Genomic DNA, 23,252 nt, shown 5'->3' on the forward strand with positions numbered 1-23,252 from the left:
GCAGCCTCCTATCGACATATGGGTATCGCTTCCTTGGAATGCACAAACTAGAGAAAAAACATCCGTGAAGGTACCGATCACCTTGAGCATCGTAGGGTGGAGCACGCAGAGGCTACGCATAAACAGAGGAAGGAAAGTGCAGAATCCAAAGCGCCCCACCCACACCCCTCGTCGAGCACCACCTGCCAAACCCGGCAGAACCTGCGGATCCAGGATTGGACTATTCAGCCACCGCAGAACATACCTAACCCGGAGTGGAAGCAAATCATCCTTGACCCTGAGGGATTGCCCACGAAGGAGGAGATTCCATCATTGAGCTAAAATAATAAGAAAAAGTGAATACAATGCAATTGGAGTCTGATCACAACTCCATCTCCCCCCCACTCCTTTGATATCTTCCTTGCTGCTCCGCCTTGGATCTCCAGCCTCGAACACAGTCCAATGAGACCTCTCATTGTCGCTCCAATATGTGCAGACAAAGAACTACAACCATGAAAGAGCTTTAAACTATCTCTGTGCAGACAAAATGAATAAGAAAATGCCAAATATCAAGAAATAGCCTGAAGTACGAAACCAAATTAACCTGTACGTCCTGCCTGACGCATTTGAATAGAAGTGAATTGGGGACCGTCATGTTGAGTATTGTCACATTATGCTGTGTGAGGTCAGCATACCGTACCAGCCTCCCCGAACAGGCGCTAGAATGTGGCGACTAGGGGCTTTTCACAGTAACTTCATTTGAAGCCTACTTGTGACAATAAGCGGTTTTCATATGGTGAGCGAAGCTCAGGGGCAGTCCAACTGTATGCAACCAGTTAGATTAATTGGTCAAGCAACACAATTCCCAGCAAATGTTCTTGAGTGCCATTATGAAGATCAGGTCATCTTGCATTTGAAAGTTGCGTGGTAAAAAGCCAAATCTTTTGGTCATTGAAACACAAAAGGCTAACAAAACCAAGTAAAATATTAACCCTGACATAAATTAAGAACATAATTTATAAATGAAGGCTGCTGTATTCACTAGGGAGCTAAATGAACTGCTACATGTCAAAGTTAAAATGTTTGACAGAATCTTGTTGAATTTAATCATTAATTGTACTTTGGAGTGGAATTTTTGATTTAGCTCAGGTGGCTAAACAATTCTTAAGTCTGTTGGCTGACATAACTATGGTGATATGCATCACTGTAAATACACAAGGGGTTAATGTAGGTACACCAGAACTAAATGAACACTAGAGAAAGCACCAGAGACATCATGACACACAGACATTCAACCAAAAGGTCAGTAAGATAGGACACGATCAATGGGCAGTCAAGACACACCCAGAGGTGACACTACCACAAGGGGGCTACCCATATAAAAGGACAGGGCACACATGTTCTTTCTCTTTTCCTCAGGTGACACTCAGTGAGAGACACAGGGGCAGATCAGGGAAGCATCACACCCACCGCATGGATTAGAGCAGACTGGTTAGTTAGATTGAGTTACTATAGTAAGATAGCAGGAGAGTCGAACTCAAGTAAGAAAATTGTTAACTGTTCAATAAATGTGTTAAACCTATCTCCAAGACTGAACCTTCCTTTGTCAGAGTATACATCAAGGATGCAGCTTATGCTACATGAAGAAGCATAACACAACAATTACAATTATTTGAATTGTTTACAAAAGGTTACAAGCCATTTCAGCTGGCATTTGGCACAAAATAGCAAATTTGCATTTATTTTAAGTAATTTCTTCAAACCTCTTAAATTTTACAACATTGGGGGGAAAAATAATTCTAGATAGTTGTTTGGTGGCACAGAACCCGAGGACTGCTGATAAAAGATACTTTATTTAGAATATTTAAGATTAAAAATGTAGATCAATTAAATCTATCTCTGTTTTCCACACAAATCCCTGATCTTTCTATCTGGCATAAAGTGTAAGGGATAGATTGTGTGACCATATATATCTTCCTTTACACCGAAGTCTTGCACATCTGTAATTCCTTACGTAGTTACAATAAACCAGTAATGTTTCAGACATCTATGTCCAGAATATCCCACCGCTGACCAGTGGACGGCTATCTCCATTGTAGCAGTAGATGCAGCATGGGGGTGGGGGGTGGAAAATCCCACCCATTATGTGGACTTCAAACAGTGTTATGGAGAGCAAAAAGTCAGTAGAAACGGAAAACCACTGAAATCCTCCAAATAATTTATGAAAATCATTTCAGCCATCATGTTCGACATTCTTTACGCCAATGCACTCAGTTTTGGAAATCAGGGACTTCATTCTCCGACCCCCCAGCGGGTCGGAGAATGGCCGTTGGACGCCGTGAATCCCGCCCCCGCCGGTTGCCGAAGTCTCCGAAGGGAGAAAAGTCGGCGGGGCGTTAATGGCGCCGCAGACGTCGGAGAATGGCACGGGTGTGCGCAAGGCAGCCGATTTTGGGCCTGCCGATATTCTCCCGTCCGGATGGGCCGAAGCCCCATCGACGTGATGACGGGTCACGTCAAGGTAAATCAAACCTCCTTTTAATCGGCGTCAACCTGTGCTCCAGGTTCACGCCGACCAGCGTGGAGGTGAGTGACGGCCTGGGGGGTTGGCCGCTGGGCAGGCGATGGCGTGGCCGCAGTCTGAATGTGTGGGGAGAGGTGTGTCTAGGGTTGTGTGTGTGTGTGTGTGCGGCGGGGGGGGTGTGGTTAGACTGGGCTGGGCTCCGGGGGAGTGCCGGGAGGGGGGTGAGTGCCAGGAAGGAGGATGGGGGGTCCGTGCCGGGGAGGGGGATGGGGGGGGGGGTCCCGTGCCGGGGAGGGGGTGGGGGGGGGGGGGGGTCCGTGCCGGGGAGGGGGATGGGGTCCGTGCCGGGGAGGAGGATGGGGGTCCGTGCTGGGGAGGGGATGGCGGGTCCGTGCTGGGGAGGAGGATGGAGGGCCCGTGCTGGGGAGGGGTATGCGAGGGCAAGTGAGTTGGTCCACCTGGCCAGGTGCCAGCCTCCAACAGTTGGACCCATGCGGTCCATGCCACCTGGCTGGGGGGAGGATGGGATATGGGCAATGATGACATGTCGTCGTTCCCCCCCCCCCCCCCACCCCCCCCCAGGCCATCATGTTTTCCGATCATCTAGCGATGTTGGCCGCCGTGGCGGCAGCCGCTAATGTCTATGTTGCCCTGGATGAGGAGGAGGAGGAGGAGCATGCCAGAGAGGCGGCGCAGGCTGCCGCAGAGGGGCAGGCGGCAGCTGCGCAGGCTGGAGGGACACCTGACTGACAGGACGAGGAGGGGTAGGAGGACGTCGCGGCCCCACGGCAACGGAGGCACCCGAGGGCGCCCCGTGTGTACCGGCCCCGGCAGTCATACCAGGACCTCACGGACCGGGAATGCAGGAGGAGACTCCGGATGAGGCGGGAAACCGTGGCACACATCTGCCACCTGCTGGCACACCTGTCACCGCGTGGCACTGGCGGGGGACACCCTCTCCCCATGTCCGTCAAGGTTACGGTGGCCCTGAACTTTTATGCAACGGGGTCATTCCAGGCACCGAGTGGGGACCTGTCCGGCATATCGCAGACATCGGGGCAGTGACAGATGCCCTATGTGCCATGGCGCACCGCTACATCCTGTGGACCGGGCCAGCCAAGATGCCCAGGCCGTGGGCTTCTCTGCCGTGGTCGGGTTCCCCAAGGTCCAGGGTGCGATTGATGGGATGCACGTCTCCGTGCGGCCACCTGCAGATAACAGGGCCGTGTTCACCAATAGGAAGGGGACCTATTCGATGAACATACAGGTGGTCTGCGACCACCGCATGATGATCCTGCACGTCTGCGCCCGTTACCCAGGCAGTGTACACGACTCATACGTGTTGTCGCGGTCATCCATCCCTGGCATGTACGAGGGACGCCATCCCCAGCTGAGGGGCTGGTTGCTGGGCGACAGGGGTTACCCATTGCGATCGTGGCTGATGACGCCTATACGGAGGTCATGCAATGAGGTGGAGAACTGCTACAATGATGCCCATGTAGCGACAAGGGGAGTGATAGAGCGGTGCTTTGGCGTGCTGAAGATGCGTTTCAGGTGCCTGGACCTCTCTGGGGGCGTCCTCCAGTATCGGTCAGATAGGGTCGGCCGCATCATTGTGGTGTGCTGCGTCCTGCACAACATAGCCCAGCAGAGGGGCGATGTGCCGCAGGCAGAGGAGGGCGGAGTGGAGGAGCAGCAGGAAGAGGCGCAGTCCTCCCCAGATGAGGGGGATGGGGCAATGTTCAGGGCAGACGGGGTAGACACAGGCGGGTGGCTGTCCACCGTTACCGGCTACCCCAGCGCGCACAGGCTGATAGCCGCCCGCTTCACTGACTAGATGGGCGTGGGAATCGGGTAGTACGGCCACAGACCGCACACCATGGCAACAGCCGACCACCCACACCCCCCACCCATCCACCCACCCAGCACCCTCACCCCCCTCCCCAACCCCACCCATCCCACCCGCATGCACACCACCCCCCCCATTGCCGATTCCCCTGCGGCACAATGGCCGGGCTCACACAGTTGCGGGTGGACGCCTGTCTATTGCAGGCCATGGAGGATGATGCCAACCCGCCCTGCGATGAGCTCCTGGCTCCACATCGTTGGACTATGTCTGACCCATGGCCACAGTACCACCATCCACCCGGACCATCCCTGCATGTGGCTGTGACATTGCAACGCACGGTCCCGTCCTCTGCCCAGGGGTATGTTGATGGCGGCCCAGGGGGAAGGGGCAGACTCACCTGGGGCTGAGGTAAGACCACCCCTCACACACACATTTGCGCTCAACGTACATGACACCCCCGCACACTTTGGACAGAGCACAAAGGCAGCTTCTGTAGGTGTAACATTGACTTTAATAACCAAAGGAGTTCATGCACGTGCCCTAGCCCCTAAAACTCGTCTGTGCCCTGCACCCGTGCCAGCTTACTCAGTGTCTAATTGTTTGGCCTTATGGGCCCTTTGACTACGTCTACGTGGTTCCCCAGACGGTACAGCAGAACTGGAGGTGGACTCCTGTGATTCCTGCCCTCTGACACGGGATCCCTTTGGCGGCCGTTTCCTGGGGCGTCCTGGCCTAGATGGGCCAGGCTGCGGCCCGGGCGACTGGGATGGTGAGCTGCCAGCCTGTCCTGCCCGTTGCCCACCCGATGCACCTGGGACGGAAGGGGGGGGAGTCCGAGGTGTCGCGGTGTCCCGGGACGTCCCCTACAGGGGGACCCGGGACGGAGCACACCACCTCCTCCTCCCTCGGGGTGCCCGATGGCCCCCAGGCCTCTACATGGGGGAGGGGGGGATGCGATCGGACTGGCCATCCGACGCCCCCCCGACATCTGGCGCTGCCAGTCCTGGAGGCCCGTGCTGGTATCGACAGGGGTCTGCTGGTTTGCAGCCATGGAGCCCAGAGGATTGGCAAACCCTGTCTGTGACTGTGCGACGCCGGCTCGCACATGGCCAATGGCGCCGATGCCCTCAGCGATGGCCTGCTGAGACTGGGCTATGGCCTGCAGAGACTGGGCTATGGCCTGCTGAGACTGGGCCATGGCCTGCAGAGACTAGGCCATGGCGTTGAGCGCCTCTGCCATCTGGCGCTGGCACTGGCTCATGGCCTCCTGTGAGAGGGCAGCCATGTCCTGGGCCACAGACGCCGCCTGCACGGAAAGCCCCAGGCCTCGCAAACCGTTCCCCATGTCTGACACCGTCGCACCCATTGCATCCACCGCGGACGCCACCCGTGCGGTGTCGGCCTGGGTGGCATGCATGACCGGCACCACTCCCAGCTCCTGGACGCGGGTGGACTCCTCCACCTGTGACTGCAGCCGCCGCAAGCCGCCCGTCACCCTCTTCGCTTGTCTCCGGGTCGGTGGTTGCATCGGATCTATGGGTGGGTGTGGTAACTCCAGGGACCCGGGATCCATCTGGGCGGCAGATGTTCGCTTGGGCTGGGCTGCCCTCCGACCGCCCGGCCCCTCTGCTGCTCCTACCTCCACCTGCTGTCCCGGGACGGCTGTGTTGTGCGCACCAGTGAGTGTACCAGACGCCTCATCACTAAAGTGCCCAACCGAGGTGAGTGTTTCTGCGATGGTGGAGGGTGTTGGTGACAACAGTGGCGTTGTGTCGTGCTCTTCGTCCCACTTTGAGTCCATGGCACTTTAAGGGTGGGGGTTCGTCTCCACCCATCCACTCTGTGTCACTGTCTGGTATTTCGTCTTCCTGGGTAGTGCTGTCCCGGGTAGGGGTGTCCCGAGTAGGGGTGTCCTGGTAGGGGTGTACTGGGTAGTGGTGTCCTGGCTCGGCTGTGATGGGGGCCTGTGGCTGCCCCTCTCGTCGCTGGGTGGCACACGCCTGCCACGTCGCACCCGCACGTGACGGGGGCGTCGTCTCCCTGTTGCTCCAGGTCTCTCCGTCTCCCGTGGTGTGCGAGGGGCATCCTGCGGGGGTCGCATGCTGGAGGGTGCGGGTCTCTCCGTCTCCCGTGGCCTCCGAGGGGCATCCTGCGGGCGGTCTGCATCTGCGGGGATGGGTGCCTCGACGTTTGGTCCTGCGATACACAATGAAGCATGCATGGTTAGACACGCAGGCAGTGATCAGGTTATATGGGGGAGGGGGATATGGGGGAGGGGGATATAGGGGAGGGGGATATGGGGACGGGCTGTCGGTGGCTCACTTGCTAGTACGCCCCCGACCTCTGCATCAGCAACCTCCCGGTCCTCAGGTCCGCCAGCCAGTTCCAGGGCCCTTTCCTCGTGTTCGGTCAGTGGCCTCTCATCAGCGGGGCCTCCTCCAGTCCTCACATGCTCCCTGGTGTTGTGTGCGCGTTTCTCCTGTGGCTGGGGTGGGGGGGGGGGGGGGTGGCAGGGGTAAAAGGCAACACTGTTAGACAGGTATATGAATGCACGCCATCGGTTGCGCGTGTATTGCAGAGGTTAAGGTTAGGGCTGGATTCACTTGGGGATATGCGTGATGGGGGATATGGGGGAGGGGGGATATGGGGGAGGGGGGATATGGGGAGGGGGGAAATGGGAAATATGGGGGAGGGGGGATATTGGGGATATGGGGAGGGGGGATATGGGGGAGGGGGGATATAGGGGATATGGGGGATATGGGGGAGGGGGGATATGGGGGATATGGGGGAGGGGGGATATGGGGGAGGGGGGATATGGGGAGGGGGATATGGGGAGGGGGATATGGGGGAGGGGGGATATGGGGGATATGGGGAGGGGGGATATGGGGGATATGGGGGAGGGGGGATATGGATATCGGGCGGGGGGGGGAGGGAGGCTCACCCTGCCTGCTCTGACGAGGTTGTTCACCTTCTTGTGGCACTGGGTGCCTGTCCGTGGTGTCAGGGCTGCAGCGGTGACGGCCTCTGCCACCTCCCTCCACAGACGCTGGCTGTGGCGTGGGGCAACTCTGCGGCCGTGCCCGGGATACTATTGGCATAGCCTGCGTATCAATTTCATTGAATGTCTGTTGCATTCCAGTAATGTTGATATAAATGGGTTTTCTGTTGGACCTTGCTGGCTCTATTCTTTTCTAGACAATGGACAGGGAAAGGCACACTTTGGATCATCATGGATGTTAACGCAACGATCAGTAATGTTGAATTGGAGTCGACCGCCAGGGTAAACTCAAGTGATGTACCAGCAACCTATATGCTGGAGTGTTGGGACTATCACTGGGAATCATCATATTTCTTCTTTGCATCTACTTGACTAAAACTCATTTTATGAATTGTCCTGGGAGGGGTTTCTTCGAATGGCAGAAAGGTAGATACACAGAAAGATCAAGAATGAAAGAAAAAGGAAAGGGCATGTGCAAAAAGCAGGGACAGCAGGGTGATATGGAGAGCAGAAAAGAAGGAAAAGCCAGATCTACAAAAAAAAAAGAGGAAAGAAGAAAGTGAAGAGACACACAGGATGAGAGAAGGAAACAAAGAATTACATTGACGCCCAATTTAAAATTTTCAGTTGGGCTCACCATGTGGGTCACTTATGTGTGCTGGAAGTGACATATATTCACACACAGGGCCCTATCCTTTACAAACAGAAAGAACATACTTTGCATCTTTTGCAACTGAACAAAAGTTAGGGGGACAGCCATTCCCTGGTTTATTTCGTAAGGCAATGCCTTGACCAATTAGATTCGACTTGCCTGGTTTGAATTTAAAAGTTGTTTGGCAGCCAACCAATTGACAATACAGCTTTAATAAAGTCATCCAGACTCAAAACGTTAGCTCCCTTCTCTCCACAGACGCTATTAGACCTGTTGAAATTGTCCAGTATTTTCTGGAGGGAGTCATCATGGGGGTGGGCAACCACGATGTGCTGAGGGCTATCGTCAGCAGCAGAATCGTATACAACTTCAATTGGTAACCTCATGACCCGCGTTGTCCCCACTCTACCATTACGATCAACTGGGGGATCAACAATGATTCAATGATGAGTGCATGCAGGAACAACACCAGGTATACCTAAAAATTGGATTGGATTTGTTTATTGTCACGTGTACCGAGCTACAGTGAAAAGTATTGTTCTGCATATAATCCCGACAGATCATTCCATCCATGAAAGAAAACAGGGCAAACATAAATACACAATGTAAATACATAGACACAGGTATCGGGTGAAGCATACAGGAGTGTAGTACTATTTAGTAGAGAAGATGTGTGAAGAGATCAGATCAGTCCATAAGACGATCATTTAGGAGTCTGGCAACAGCAGGGAAGAAGCTGTTTTTGAATCAGTTTGTGCGTGTTCTCAGAGTTTTGTATCTCCTGCCCGATGGAAAAAGTTGGAAGAGTGAATAAGCCGGGTGGGAGGCGTCTTTGATTATGCTGCCCACTTTCCCAAGGCAGTGGGAGGTGTAGATACAGTTAATGGATAGGAGGAAGGTTCACGTGATGGACTGGGCTGTGTTCATGACTCTTTGGGGTTTCTCGCAGTCTTGGGCTAAGAAGTTGCCATACCAGGCTACGATGCAACCAGATAGAATGCTTTTTATGATGCATCTGTAAAGGTTGGTAAAAGTAATTGTGGACATGCCAAATTTCCTTAGTTTCCTGAAAAAGTATGGGCACTGCTGTGCTTTCTTGATGGTAGCTTCGACGTGGGTGGACCAGGACAGATTGTTGGTGATGTGCACACCTAGGAATTTGAAGCTTGTCAACCATCTCCACCTCGGCCCTGTTGATGCAGTCAATGGTTTGTACAGTACTTTGCTTCCTGAAGTCAATGACCAGCTCTTTAGTTTTGCTGGCATTGAGGGAGAGATTGCTGTTGTTACACCACTCCACTAGGTTCTCTATCTCCCTCCTGTACTCTGACTCATTGTTGTTCGAGATCCGACCCACTACGGTCGTGTCATCAGAAAACTTGTACATGGATTTGGAACCAAATTTTGCCACGCAGTTGTGTGTGCACAGGGAATATAGTAAGGGGCTAAGCATGCAGCCTTGCGGGGTCCCGGTATTGAGGATTATCATGGAGGAGATGTTGTTGTTTATTCTTACTGATTGTGGCCTGTGGTCAGAAAGTCGAGGATCCAGTTGCAGAGTGGGGAGCCAAGTCCTAGGTTTTGAAGCTTTGATATGACCTTGGCTGGGATTATGGTGTTGAAGGCGGAGCTGTAGTCAATAAATTGGAGTCTGATGTAGGAGTCCTTGTTGTCGAGATGCTCTAGGGACCAGTGTAGAGCCAGGGAGATGGCGTCTGCTGTGGAGCAGTTGCGGCGGTTTGTGAATTGCAGTGGATCTAGGCATTCTTTAAGTATGGAGTTGATGCGTTTCATGACCAACCTCTCGAAGCACTTCATTACATTTGATGTCAGGGCCACCGGATGGTAGTCATTGAGGCACGTTGCCTGGTTCTTCTTGAAGCAGGTGGTGACCTCAGAACGGAGTAGGGACAGGTTGAACATATCTGCGAACACATCTGCCAGCTGGTCCACGCAGGCTCTGAGTGCATGACCAGGGATCCCATCTGGAGGGTTCACTTTCAGGAAGGCCGATCTGACTTCGGAAGCTGTGATGGTGGGTATGGGTGTGTTTTGGGCTGCTGGGGCCCTCGCCTTCTGAGATGGATGTAAAAGTTCCCAAGGTGCCATTTCGAAGATGAACATAGAAGTCATCCCCATGTCCTTGCCAATATTTATCCATCAGTCAACAAAATGTTGTGGTTTTTCTCTTTCCACAAAATAATCGGAGGAGTATCAGGCACAGAATGATTGTTTATTGATTCAATGCGTTGTGAGAGCCCAGCTTCAGCACTAGATCTCTGGAGCTCACTCCATCCAACACAAGGGGCGTCATTCTCCGACCCCCCAGCGGGTCGGAGAATGGCCGTTGGCCGCCGTGAATACCGCCCCCGCCGGTTGCCGAAGTCTCCGAAGGGAGAAACGTCGGCGGGGCGTTAATGTCGCCGCTGCCGCGGAGAATGTCACGGGTCTGCGCAAGGCAGCCGATTTTTGGCCTGCCGATATTCTCCCTTCCGGATGGGCCGAAGTCCCGTCGACGTGATGACCGTTCACGTCGACGTAAATTAAACCTCCTTTTCATCGGCGTGAGCCTGTGCTCCAGGCTCACGCCGACCAGCGTGGAGGTGAGTGACGGCCTGGGGGGTTGGCTCTGGGCAGGCGATGGCGTGGCCGCAGTCCGATTGCGTGAGGAGAGGTGTGTCTTGGGTTGTGTGTGTGTGTGTGCGGCGGGGGGGGGAGGTGGTTAGAGTAGGCTGGGCTCCGGGGGAGTGCCGGGAGGGGGTCCGTGCCGGGGAGGGGGATGGGGGTGTCCGTGCCGGGGTGGAGGTTGGGGGGGGGGTCCGTGCCAGGGTGGAGGTTGGGGGGGGGTCCGTGCCGGGGTGGAGGTTGGGGGGGGGTCCGTGCTGGGGAGGGGGATGGGGGTGTCCGTGCCGGGGTGGAGGTTGGGGGGGGGTCCGTGCCGGGGTGGAGGTTGGGGGGGGGTCCGTGCCGGGGAGGGGGATGGGGGGGTCCGTGCCGGGGTGGAGGTTGGGGGGGGTCCGTGCCGGGGAGGGGGATGGGGGGGGGTCCGTGCCAGGGTGGAGGTTGGGGGGGGGGTCCGTGCCGGGGAGGGGGATGGGGGTGTCCGTGCCGGGGTGGAGGTTGGGGGGGGGTCCGTGCCGGGTGGAGGTTGGGGGGGTCTGTGCCGGGGTGGAGGTTGGGGGGGGTCCGTGCCGGGGAGGGGAATGGGGGTGTCCGTGCCGGGGTGGAGGTTGGGGGGGGGTCCGTGCCGGGGTGGAGGTTGGGGGGGGTCCGTGCCGGGGTGGAGGTTGGGGGGGGGGGTCCGTGCCAGGGAGAGGGATGGGGGTGTCCGTGCCGGGGAGGGGGATGGGGGTGTCCGTGCCGGGGTGGAGGTTGGGGGGGTCCGTGCCGGGGAGGGGGATGGGGGGTGTCCGTGCCGGGGTGGAGGTTGGGGGGGGGTCCGTGCCGGGGTGGAGGTTGGGGGGGGGTCCGTGCCGGGGAGGGGGATGGGGGTGTCCGTGCCGGGGTTGAGGTTGGGGGGGGTCCGTGCCGGGGTGGAGGTTGGGGGGGGGTCCGTGCCAGGGAGGGGGCTGGGGGTGTCCGTGCCGGGGTGGAGGTTGGGGGGGGGTCCGTGCCGGGGAGGGGGATGGGGGGGTCCGTGCCGGGGTGGAGGTTGGGGGTGTGGTCCCTGCTGGGGAGGGGGATGGGAGGGCAAGTGAGTTGGTCCACCTGGCCAGGTGCCAGCCTCCAACAGTTGGACCCATGCGGTCCATGCCACCTGGCTGGGGGGAGGAGGGGATATGGGCAATGATGACATGTCGTCGTTCCCCTCCCCCACCAGGCCGTCATGTTTTCAGATCATCCAGCGATGTTCGCCGCCGTGGCGGCAGCCGCTCATGTCTATGTTGCCCTGGATGAGGAGGAGGAGGAGGAGGAGGAGCGTGCCAGAGAGGCGGCGCAGGCTGCTGCAGAGGGGCAGGCGGGAGCCGCCCAGGCTGGAGGGACACCCGACCGACAGGACGAGGAGGGGGAGGAGGACGTCGCGGCCCCACGGCAACGGAGGCACCCGAGGGCGCCCCGTGTGTACCGGCCCCGGCAGGCATACCAGGACCTCACGGACCGGGAATGCAGGAGGAGACTCCGGATGAGCCGGGAAACCGTGGCACACATCTGCCACCTGCTGGCACACCTGTCACCGCGTGGCACTGGCGGGGGACACCCTCTCCCCGTGTCCGTCAAGGTTACGGTGGCCCTGAACCTTTATGCAACGGGGTCATTCCAGGCACCGAGTGGGGACCTGTCTGGCATATCGCAGACATCGGTGCACCGGTGCATCCGGGCAGTGACAGATGCCCGATATGCCATGGCGCACCGCTACATCCGCTTCCCCGTGGACCGGGCCAGCCAAGATGCTGGTGGTCTGCGACCACCGCATGATGATCCTGCACGTCCGCGCCCGTCACCCAGGCAGTGTACACAACTCATTCGTGTTGTCGCGGTCATCCATCCCCGGCATGTACGAGGGACGCCATCCCCGGCTGAGGGGCTCGTTGCTGGGCGACACGGGCTACCCATTGCGATCGTGGCTGATGACGCCTATACGGAGGCCACGCAATGAGGCGGAGAACCGCTACAATGATGCCCATGTAGCGACAAGGGGAGTGATAGAGAGGTGCTTTGGCGTGCTGAAGATGCGTTTCAGGTGCCTGGACCTCTCTGGGGGCACCCTCCAGTATCGGTCAGATAGGGTCGGCCGCATCATTGTGGTGTGCTGCGTCCTGCACAACATAGCCCAACAGAGGGGCGATGTGCCGCAGGCAGAGGAGGGCGGAGTGGAGGAGCAGCAGGAAGAGGCGCAGTCCTCCCCAGATGAGGGGGATGGGTGTAATGGTCAGGGCAGACGGGGTAGACACAGGCGGGTGGCTATCCACCGTTACCGGCTGGCCCAGCAGGCACGGGACGGACTGATAGACGCCCGCTTCACTGACTAGATGGGCGTGGGAATCGGGTAGTATGGCCACAGACCGCACACCATGGCAACAGCCGACCACCCACACCCCCCACCCATCCACCCACCCAGCACCCTCACCCCCCTCCCCAACCCCACCCACCCCACCCGCATGCACACCACCCCACCCCCCCACCCCCCATTGCCGATCCACCTGAGGCACAACGGGCCGGGCTCACACAGTTGCGGGTGGACGCGTGTCTATCGCAGGCCACGGAGGATGATGACAACCCGCCCTGCGGTGAGCTCCTGGCTCTACATCGTTGGACTATGTCTGACCCATGGCCACAGTACCACCATCCACCCGGACCATCCCTGCATGCGGCTGTGACACTGCAGCGCACGGTCCCGTCCTCTGCCCGGGGGATGTTGATGGCGGCCCAGGGGGAAGGGGGCAGACTCACCTGGGGCTGAAGAAAGACCACCCCTCACACACACCCTTGCGCTCAACGTACATGACACCCCCGTACACTTTGGACAGAGCACAAAGGCAGCTTCTGTAGGTATAACATTGACTTTAATAACCAAAGGAGTTCATGCACGTGCCCTAGCCCCTAAAACTCATCTGTGCCCTGCAACCGTGCCAACTTACTCAGTGTCTAATTGTTTGGCCTTACGGGCCCTTTGACTACGTCTACGTGGTTCCCCAGACGGTACAGCAGAACTGGAGGTGGACTCCTGTGATTCCTGCCCTCTGACACTGGATCCCTTTGGCGGCCGTTTCCTGGGGCGTCCTGGCCTAGATGGGCCAGGCTGCGGCCCGGGCGACTGGGATGGCGAGCTGCCAGCCTGTCCTGCCCGTTGCCTACCCGATGCACCTGGGACGGAAGGGAGGGAGTCCGAGGTGTCGCGGTGTACCGGGACCTCCCCTACAGAGGGAGCCGGGACGGACCACACCACCTCCTCCTCCCTCGGGGTGCCCGATGGCCCCCAGGCCTCTACATGGGTGGGGGATGCGAACGGACTGGCCATCCGACGCCCCCCCGACATCTGGCGCTGCCAGTCCTGGAGGCCCGTGCTGGTATCGACAGGGGTCTGCAGGTTTGCAGCCATGGAGCCCAGGGGGTTGGCAAACCCTGTCTGTGACAGTGCGACGCCGGCTCGCACATGGCCACTGGCGCCGATGCCCTCAGCGATGGCCTGCAGAGACTGGGCCATGGCCTGCTGAGACTGGGCCATGGCCTGCTGAGACTGGGCCATGGCCTGCTGAGACTGGGCTATGCGTTGAGCGCCTCTGCCATCTGGCGCTAGCGCTGGCTCATGGCCTCCTGTGAGAGGGCAGCCATTTCCTGGGCCACAGACGCCGCCTGCACGGAAAGCCCCAGGCCTCGCAAACCGTTCCCCATGTTTGACACCGTCGCACCCATTGCCTCCACCGCGGACGCCACCCGTGCGGTGTCGGCCTGGGTGGCACGCATGACCGGGACCACTCCCAGCTCCTGGACGCGGGTGGACTCCTCCACCTGCGACTGCAGCCACCGCAAGCCGCCCGTCACCCTCTTCGCTCGTCTCCGGGTCGGTGGTTGCATCGGATCTATGTGTGGGTGTGGTAACTGCAGGAACCCGGGATCCATCTGGGCGGCAGATGTTCGCTTGGGCTGGGCTGCCCTCCGACCGCCCGGCCCCTCTGCTGCTCCTACCTCCACCTGCTGTACCGGGACGGCTGTGTTGTGCGCACCAGTGAGTGTACCAGATGCCTCATCACTAAAGTGCCCAACCGAGGTGAGTGTTCCTGCGATGGTGGAGGGTGTTGGTGACAGCAGTGGCGTTGTGTCGTGCTCTTCGTCCCACTCTGAGTCCATGGCACTTTGGGGTGGGGGTTCGTCTCCACCCATCCACTCTGAGTCACTGTCCGGTATTTCGTCTTCCTGGGTAGTGCTGTCCCGGGTACTGCTGTCCCGGGTAGTGGTGTCCCGGGTAGTGGTGTCCTGGGTAGTGGTGTCCTGGGTAGTGGTGTCCTGGGTAGTGGTGTCCTGGCTCGGATGTGACGGGGGCCTGTGGCTGCCCCCCTCATCGCTGGGTGGTCGCTCCCGCACGTGACGGGGGTGTCGTCTCCCTGTTGCTCCAGGTCTCTCCGTCTCCCGTGGTGTGCGAGGGGCATCCTGCAGGCATCGCATGCTGGAGGGTGCGGGTCTCTCCGTCTCCCATGGTCTCCGAGGGGCATCCTGCGGGCGTCGCATGCCGGAGGGTGCGGGTCTCTGCGTCTCCCGTGGCCTCCGAGGGGCATCCTGCGGGCGTCGCATGCCGGAGGGTGCGGGTCTCTCCGTCTCCCGTGGCCTCTGAGGGGCATCCTGCGGGCATCGCATGCCGGAGGGTGCGGGTCTCTCCGTCTCCCGTGGCCTCCGAGGGGCATCCTGCGGGCGGTCTGCATCTGCGGGGATGGGTGCCTGGCCGTTTGGTCCTGCGATACACAATGAAGCATGCATGGTTAGACATCAGGCAGTGATCAGGTGATACGGGGGAGGGGGATATAGGGGAGGGGGGATATGGGGACGGGCTGTCGGTGGCTCACTTGCTACTACGCCCCCGACCTCTGCATCAGCAACCTCCCGGTCCTCAGGTCCACCAGCCAGTTCCAGGGCCCTTTCCTGGTGTTCGGTCAGTGGCCTCTTATCAGCGGGGCCTCCTCCAGTCCTCACATGCTCCCTATTGTTGCGTGCGCGCTTCTCCTGTGGGGGGTGGGGGTTGGCAGGGGTAAAAGGCAACACTGTTAGGCAGGTATATGAATGCACGCCATCGGTTGCGCGTGCATTGCAGAGATTAAGGTTAGGGCTGGATTCACTTGGGGATATGGGGGAGGGGGGATATGGGGAGGGGGGATATGGGAGTGGGGGGGATATGGGGGAGGGGGGATATGGGGAGGGGGTGATATGGGGGAGGGGGGGGATATGGGGGAGGGGGGATATGGGGGAGGGGAGATATGGGGGAGGGGGGATATGGGGGAGGGGGGATATGGGGGAGGGGGGGATATGGGGGAGGCTCACCCTGCCTGCTCTGACGAGGTCGTTCACCTTCTTGTGGCACTGGGTGCCTGTCCGTGGTGTCAGGGCCACAGCGGTGACAGCCTCTGCCACTTCCCTCCACAGACGCCGGCTGTGGCGTGGGGCAACTCTGCGGCCGTGCCCGGGATACAGGGCGTCCCTCCTCTGCTCCACCGCGTCCAGGAGCGCCTCCACATCGCGTGACTCGAACCTCGGGGCTGAGCGGCGGCCAGCCATCCAGTCGGGTGTTGCGGTCGGGTGTTCCGGTCGGGTGGGGGGGAGCAGCGCGGCCTTATGAGCCGTCACGCCGTGCGGCGCGTATGACGCTGCACGGCGTGAACCACTGCACAGGCGCGGATCCCGTTACGTCGCTGCTAGCCCATTTCGGGCCGGAGACTATCGACCCATTTTTCCGACGTGACGCAAGTCGGATTTGCACCGTTTTTTGCGCCGATCGGCGGACTTTCCGCTGATAACGGAGAATTTCGCCCATGGAATCAAGCAACATTTATACAGAGCCGATTACATCGACAAAAATATTGTTTAATTGGATCATGTCGGATTTCAATTTTACATTCAATAATTTATGTATGTGCACCCAGGAAGAGTTAGTGTTATCTACCCTTCATTAGGGAGGAAAGACCCGTGCTGGTCAAGCAGATGAAGAGGTCGGGGTAGGCATCTTGTGTCTTTGCCCATGTGGCTCAATGCAATGTTTGAGGCTTGTACTTCTCTCTGAACCCACACCTTGAAAAACACATTGGTTGAAATTTTGCAAGGGTGTTATACTTTTCACCCCGAGGGAAAGAGACTTGGGGAGGGAATTGATTCAAACCGTGGAAGAAAGCATTCTTGGCAGCGAGTGCCACCTTATCCCTGTTGAAGAATGCCTTCCGAAACTTGAATTATATGATGGCACACAAAGTGTCTTCACTCTCACTGCCTTCTTTTTAAAGAGAAAGGGCCCACAATCAATGGCAAGGGAGAAACATTTCAATTGCCCAAGGTTCCTGCTGCGAATCATTGGCCATCCACCTTAGAGCCCCCTGCACCGTAGAAGTAGAAGGTTTAACTGTAAGGGTACATTGGAGTAGACACGAAGGGAGGAACAGTTGCCTTAAGTAATCAGAAGACCATGAGTTTTTTCAGTAGAATTATTTTGACACTGATGCATTCTGTGCACAATGATTTGGTCTAAGGTAGGAGCATGCCTCCATGAATGGATACCAAGGAGAGACCTCCAAATACGAGCCTTGTGGCCACGATGAAGAGCTACATGGCAGCTGATGCCTACATTGCGTTTGTTCCCAAAGATAATCTGAATTTTAGAACGCGTATAGTAGCTGGCTCAGATCAGTTAGCTGGTGGTTTTCATTGTCAGCCACATCTGGCATGCGGCACAACTCAATTATTGCAATAATGAAGGACTTTGTAAGCATTGTGAAGTAGCTAACCCCTGCCTATACATGCAGTTAGGTAGACCTGGGGTACCAGGGAGCAGGGGCCAGAGGTTGCCTAATGTTCATATTCAGCCTGGCATGTTGGTTCTTTCAACCTATTTTTCCTCCCAAAGTAGAGGAACAGGGAATGAGGGACTTTGGACACATGGATAGATTGAGGTAGGTCCTTAGAGAATGGGAAAGAAGATACGAGAGAAATCTTCACGGTCATGAAGGATCTGGTAAGTATAGATAAGGAGAAACTGGAAGGGTTAAGAACCAAAGGTCACCATTTTAAGGTGATTGGCAAAGGGACCAATGGCAATATGAGGAAAAACTCTTTTATGCAACAATTGGTTAGAATCTGGATACACAGCCTGAGAGTATGATGGAGACATTCAATCTGATTTTAAATAAATTTAGAGTACACAATTATTTTTTTCCAATTAAGGGGCAATTTAGCGTGGCCAATTCACCTAACCCTGCACATCTTTGGGTTGTGGGGGTGAAACCCATGAAGACATGGGGAGAATGTGCAAACTCCACACAGACAGTGACCCGGGGCCAGGATCGAACCTGGGTCCTCGGCACCGTGAGGCAGCAGTGTTAACCACTGCGCCACTGTGCCGCCCGGAGACATTCAGTCTTGGCTTTCATTCTGCAGTGAAATTAACATACTGTCCGACTGCAAATGCACCTCTGATGTAACAGTGCTAATATCTGTCTCTGGGACTCACTGGCACTTAGAGGGTTCACATTTCATCAAAGCATATTAAAAAGGAAACATATTGCAGGATTTATTTATGACACCCAATTTAAAATACTGCTGCAAGCAACTTTACCATACAGCATTGATGGTCCCAGCGCAGGCTACAAAGCACCTGTCCCATTTGAATAGAAAAACTTCTCACAGAAATGTTTTTATGTGTTAATGCAAGCAATTAACGTTAATATCACGCTCGATTCTCGCAAGTTATTCAAATAATAAAGTGTTAACAACTCAAGAATATAAAATAAAACAGGTCACAGTAACTAGCAGCAGTGTGTTAAAAAACAATGATTTGTCTCGAGGAGAGCTAATGAAATAAAAGTGGAATGAAACCAAAATGATGGAATCAGTTAGGCGTCACCCTCGGAGAATTTAATGTTTTGGGCGGGATTCTCCGACCCGTCGGGTCGGAGAATCACCGGGGGGAGTGGCCTGAATCCCGCCCTGCCGCTCCGACACCGGCTGCCGAATTCTCCGGTGCCGGTTTTTGGGCGGGGGCGGGGTTCACTCTGCGCCGGTTGGGGGCCGTTGGCAGCAGCCCCCCCGGCTATTCTCCGGGCCCCGATGGGCCGAACGGCCGCCCGTTTTCGGCCAGTCCCACCGGCGTGAAATGGACATGGTCCATCACGGTGGGACCGGGCTGGTAATCCGTCTACCGGAGTCCTCAGGCGGGAGGATCTGGCCCACGAGGGGGGGTCCCCACGGTGGCCTAGCCCGCGATCAGGGCCCACCTATCTGCGGGCAGGCCTGTGCTGTGAGGGCACTTTTTCCCTCCATGCCGGCCTCTGTAGGGCTCCGCCATGGCCGGTGCGGAGAAGAAACCCCCTGTGCATGCACAGGAAACACGCCGGTGGTTCTGCGCATGCGCCAGAACATGCCGGCGGTTCTGCACATGCGCCAACTCGCGCCGGCCCACGGCGACCCTTCGGCGCCGGTTGGCGCGGCGCCAACCTGGCCGGCACTGGCTTAGCCCCTGGAAGTGCAGGGTTTCGCAACTTCCGGGCGGCCCGACGCCGGAGTGGTTTGCGCCGCTCTTGGCTCCGGCGTCGGACCATCCGACCAGTTGCGGGAGAATCCTGCTTATTGACTTTACATCAGAACTTTAACTCTGTTTTTCTCTCCACAGATGCTGTCTGGCATTCTGAGTATTCCCAAAAGGTCTTTAGTGAACCGTTGGAATTTTATGACAGTCTGACAGCTTTGAGGTCACTTTTACCAATACCACCTCTTTTTATTTCCAGCCTTGTTATTAGTTGAATTCCATTCCATTGACTGCCAGGGTGGGAGCAGTATTCACATTCTCTGGTTGAGAAGTTTATGATTGCTAGTCCAGTGACATAATTACCATGCTACTCAACCTCTATAATCAATGATAAAAAGGATAATTTGGAAGTGATATCCAAAGAAACAAAGATTTTCATAGCCATCTACGAAATGCTTTATAGCTTCCTAAATCTTGATGTCATTTGTATCTGGTTAACTTGTGAGCAGCACGGTAGCATTGTGGATAGCACGATTGTTTCACAGCTCCAGGGTCCCAGGTTCGATTCCGGCTTGGGTCACTGTCTGTGTGGAGTCCGCACATCCTCCCCCTGTGTGCGTGGGTTTCCTCCGGGTGCTCCGGTTTCCTCCCACAGTCCAAAGATGTGCAAGTTAGGTGGATTGGCCATGCTAAATTGCCCTTTGTGTCCAAAATTGCCCTTAGTGTTGGGTGGGGTTACTGGGTTATGGGATAGGGTGGAGGTGTTGACCTTGGGTGGGGTGCTCTTCCCAAGAGCCGGTACAGACTCGATGGGCCAAATGGCCTCCTTCTGCACTGTAAATTCTATGAACTAACAAAGATCACAGCAATTCAATTCTTTTGAACATTTTCCTCAAATATAAGCAAGAAAAATGTATCCATTCTCTTCCATAAGATCAGGACAGGAATGTGATAAACCGATATATGCATTGCATGATATTGAGTCATTGAGAGCAGTGGTTTTGAGGTTTGTTCACTGGTTAATGCTGAATTAGTTGAACTCAAACCAGTAATTGCGATGTTAATATTCGTCTCAGCATCTCCTGGTTTAACAAAAGGCACAAAAGAGTTGATTTGAGTTTCTGTTCGGTCGCCTAATTTAGGCCTTGATGTAAACAAAATTAGAATTGGCTCTGATAATCCGCAATGTCAGCCAACACATCTGACAAAAATCAGGGCTTTGAACGGAGGTGGTAAATAATCAGAAAGGTAAACAATCCTAACTCAATGATATGGAAAAGTGATTCTGAAATTGTAACATTTTCCACAGAGAAAACAGGAGAGCAATGTTTTATAAAATTTTACAGAAGCAGATTCCTGTAATTTCGAATTTTATCAAAAATTATATTTACTGTGATAGCAGTTACAGAAGCTTCTCAAAGATTCAAACATTTGTGGAAAACTACCATTAAATCCATTAATTCAGACCAGCAAAGAGCAGCGTGTCACTTCCAGTGCGGCCCAGGCCTTGGTCCTTGGCTTCATTCCTAATTTTCATGTTGTCGGACAGCACGGTGGCACAGCGGTTAGCATTGCTGCCTCACAGCGCCGAGGTCCCAGGTTCGATCCCAGCTCTGGGTCACTGTCCGTGTGGAGTTTGCACATTCTCCCCGTGATTGTATGGGTTTCGCCCCCACAACCCAAAGATATGCAGGGTTGGTTGATTGGCCACACAATTTAGCCCTTTAATTGGAAAATATGAATTGGCTACACTAAATCTTTTTTTAAAATTTGCATGTTGTCCTTGGCAACATCACCTGCAAGCATATGATCAACTTCAATCGCACCCACCTCTAATTCTGTCTTTGCTCTCTATTCCACAATTGCCACTATGCTGTTGGATTACCTTTCCGTCATCAGATCCCGAGTAAGCCAGAACATTCCTGCGTTCAATATTGGCATGGCTGCAGCTATCCTGTTTAGCGTTAATAAGAAAAGTTGTGCCTCAGGCTCTGATTCCATCTCCTTCCCTAGGTGTTCATTTAAACTCAAACCAGATGGTGCACAACCGTGGGGACCTGAGCTGAGCTCTGAATCCCACATCTGGCCCAGCGCCAAGTTGGCTTACTCCTACCTCTAAGACATCGCTTCCCTGTCCCTCTACCCCACCACCACCCATGCTGAAGGCCTAACTTTTGTGCCAAAAGATTTACTACCCCTCTCTTCATATTCAAAATCCTTTCGAAAGCTTATATTTTCAATTATGTCTACTGTCACTTCTCCTAGCTTCATCTCTGATGTCTATCGTTCCTGCTGTAAAGTGCCTTGAGACATTTAGTTGCATGAAAAACACTACTTAAGTGTAAATTGTTTCTGCAGCAGCTTCGAAGTTACCTTGGGCAATGGTAATGAGATAACGTGTGCATTAATTCTTCAGAATCCTTGAATTGGCTCATTTTGTTGTACGTGGATATCTTTCAAAGATATCTGAAAACTAACGGCAATTTTAATGATTGTGCTAAATTTGTTCCTTTTGTTTTTTCCTCTTACAGTTAACTTTGACCACTTTCAGATCCTTCGAGCAATTGGAAAAGGAAGTTTTGGAAAGGTAAATGATTTTTTTTAATGCTCTTTACCGAAACAATTAACAGTGATATATAATTATTCATAGCATTTGAGCATATGTAAACAAAGCATACTCACAACATAGAATAATATGGAATAAGATGCTTCATTTAAAACATCCAATCTTTTTATGTAATGTAAAATTGGTTGCACCTCCAGAGAAAATATAATTGTTTTATCCTCTGTAATTCGAGTAACGCAGTGTTCAGGATGTTAACAGATGGCCCGTATGGCTATTTGGGAATTCAGTTGAGGCTAATTACATTTTTGATTGATAAATAAAAATTACTAGTAGATTGTCACAGTAGGGAATGCAATCTCAATGCTTATATTCTCATGCTGAATAGTCTGCCTTTTTGTGCGTCTGTTGATAAAAAGGTAAAGCAGAAAACAGAGTGGCAAGTATTTTCTGATCTTTTGAAGCACTTTACAATTTTGGTTACTGCACACTAGTTATCTGCTAGAATGGAGCAGACCATGATTAAAAATACTCTGACTTCAGCACCATGGAAACAGTAGCAACACTGGCCAGAGGAATTGGCATCGATTGGAATAAGCGCTCCAGGCTAGCAGAAGAAAACAAGCCAATCAATAACGAATAGTACCCAGGAACAGAGATCGCAAATCAGCCATCATCTCACTGAATGGTAGAACAGGCTGGAGGAATTAAATGACCATCTCCTATATCCTGTGTTCCAATCATGGCAAAAGGGCAAGCAGCATCAACACACTTTCTGGATGGACAGAAAGAATAGGCTGGGTGCACCTTGTTGTGAAAGTCAACATTCTCAGTTGTCATTCTGATGGATCTCCCACTCGCAATTGCTGGACACAAGCCCAGAAGCTGTCCTAAGATGTGCTGCGTCTGATAAATCCATGCAGAATTCCAAGCGTTGATAATAGAGGAAGACTGCAAACTTCTGCACTGAGTTCCTAATGCCCGTGCTGTGGAACCTTTAGAGAGAAACCGGACGTCTGTATAAAGGGCATAAATTGAAAGTTCGCAACTGATGCAAATTTAGAAATGCTGGACGCGATCTACCGCCCCCATTTGCCGAAGATGCCAGGAGAGGCCTCTTCCAGAATCTTGCCATGTCTTGATCTAATGGAATCTTGCGAGACGTTTTGACCTGAATCCCACCCAGTGTGGCAAATCTGCATATTAGAATGGGGAGCTAGTCTCACTCTAATATGCAGCTCACCTGATCTACCCGAGGCGTTGGGGTCTAACCCCTTCACCTCGGAAACCTTAGGTCAGCGCCGTTCAGTCCTCGTTCCAACAAACGGCGACCAGATGGAACGGCACTTTAGGGGGGGTCTGCCAGGGGAGTGGAGGCTCCCTCTGGGCAGGTGGCACCCTGACACTGCTGGTGCCATTCAAGCACCCTGGCAGTATGAGCCTGGCACCCTGGCATTGCCAAGGTGCCCACAGTGGCACTGACAGGCTTGCAGTGGCGCTGCCATGGTGCTAGGCTGGCATTGTGCCCA

At 54.8% G+C, this 23,252-nt stretch overlaps 1 protein-coding gene across 2 annotated transcripts in view; it reads left to right on the top strand.

The window, feature by feature from the left end:
- LOC140408389 (serine/threonine-protein kinase 32B-like) overlaps positions 1–23,252 on the top strand; it is a 510,363-nt gene that overhangs the window by 128,013 nt on the left and 359,098 nt on the right. For both annotated transcript variants that reach the window (XM_072495512.1, XM_072495513.1), the window contains exon 2: positions 21,692–21,747. In XM_072495512.1, coding sequence (XP_072351613.1) covers positions 21,692–21,747 — 56 coding nt within the window. The remainder of the gene's footprint in view (positions 1–21,691; positions 21,748–23,252) is intronic.

This window comes from Scyliorhinus torazame, chromosome 3 (assembly GCF_047496885.1).
Source record: "Scyliorhinus torazame isolate Kashiwa2021f chromosome 3, sScyTor2.1, whole genome shotgun sequence".
NCBI classification, from domain to species: domain Eukaryota; kingdom Metazoa; phylum Chordata; class Chondrichthyes; order Carcharhiniformes; family Scyliorhinidae; genus Scyliorhinus; species Scyliorhinus torazame.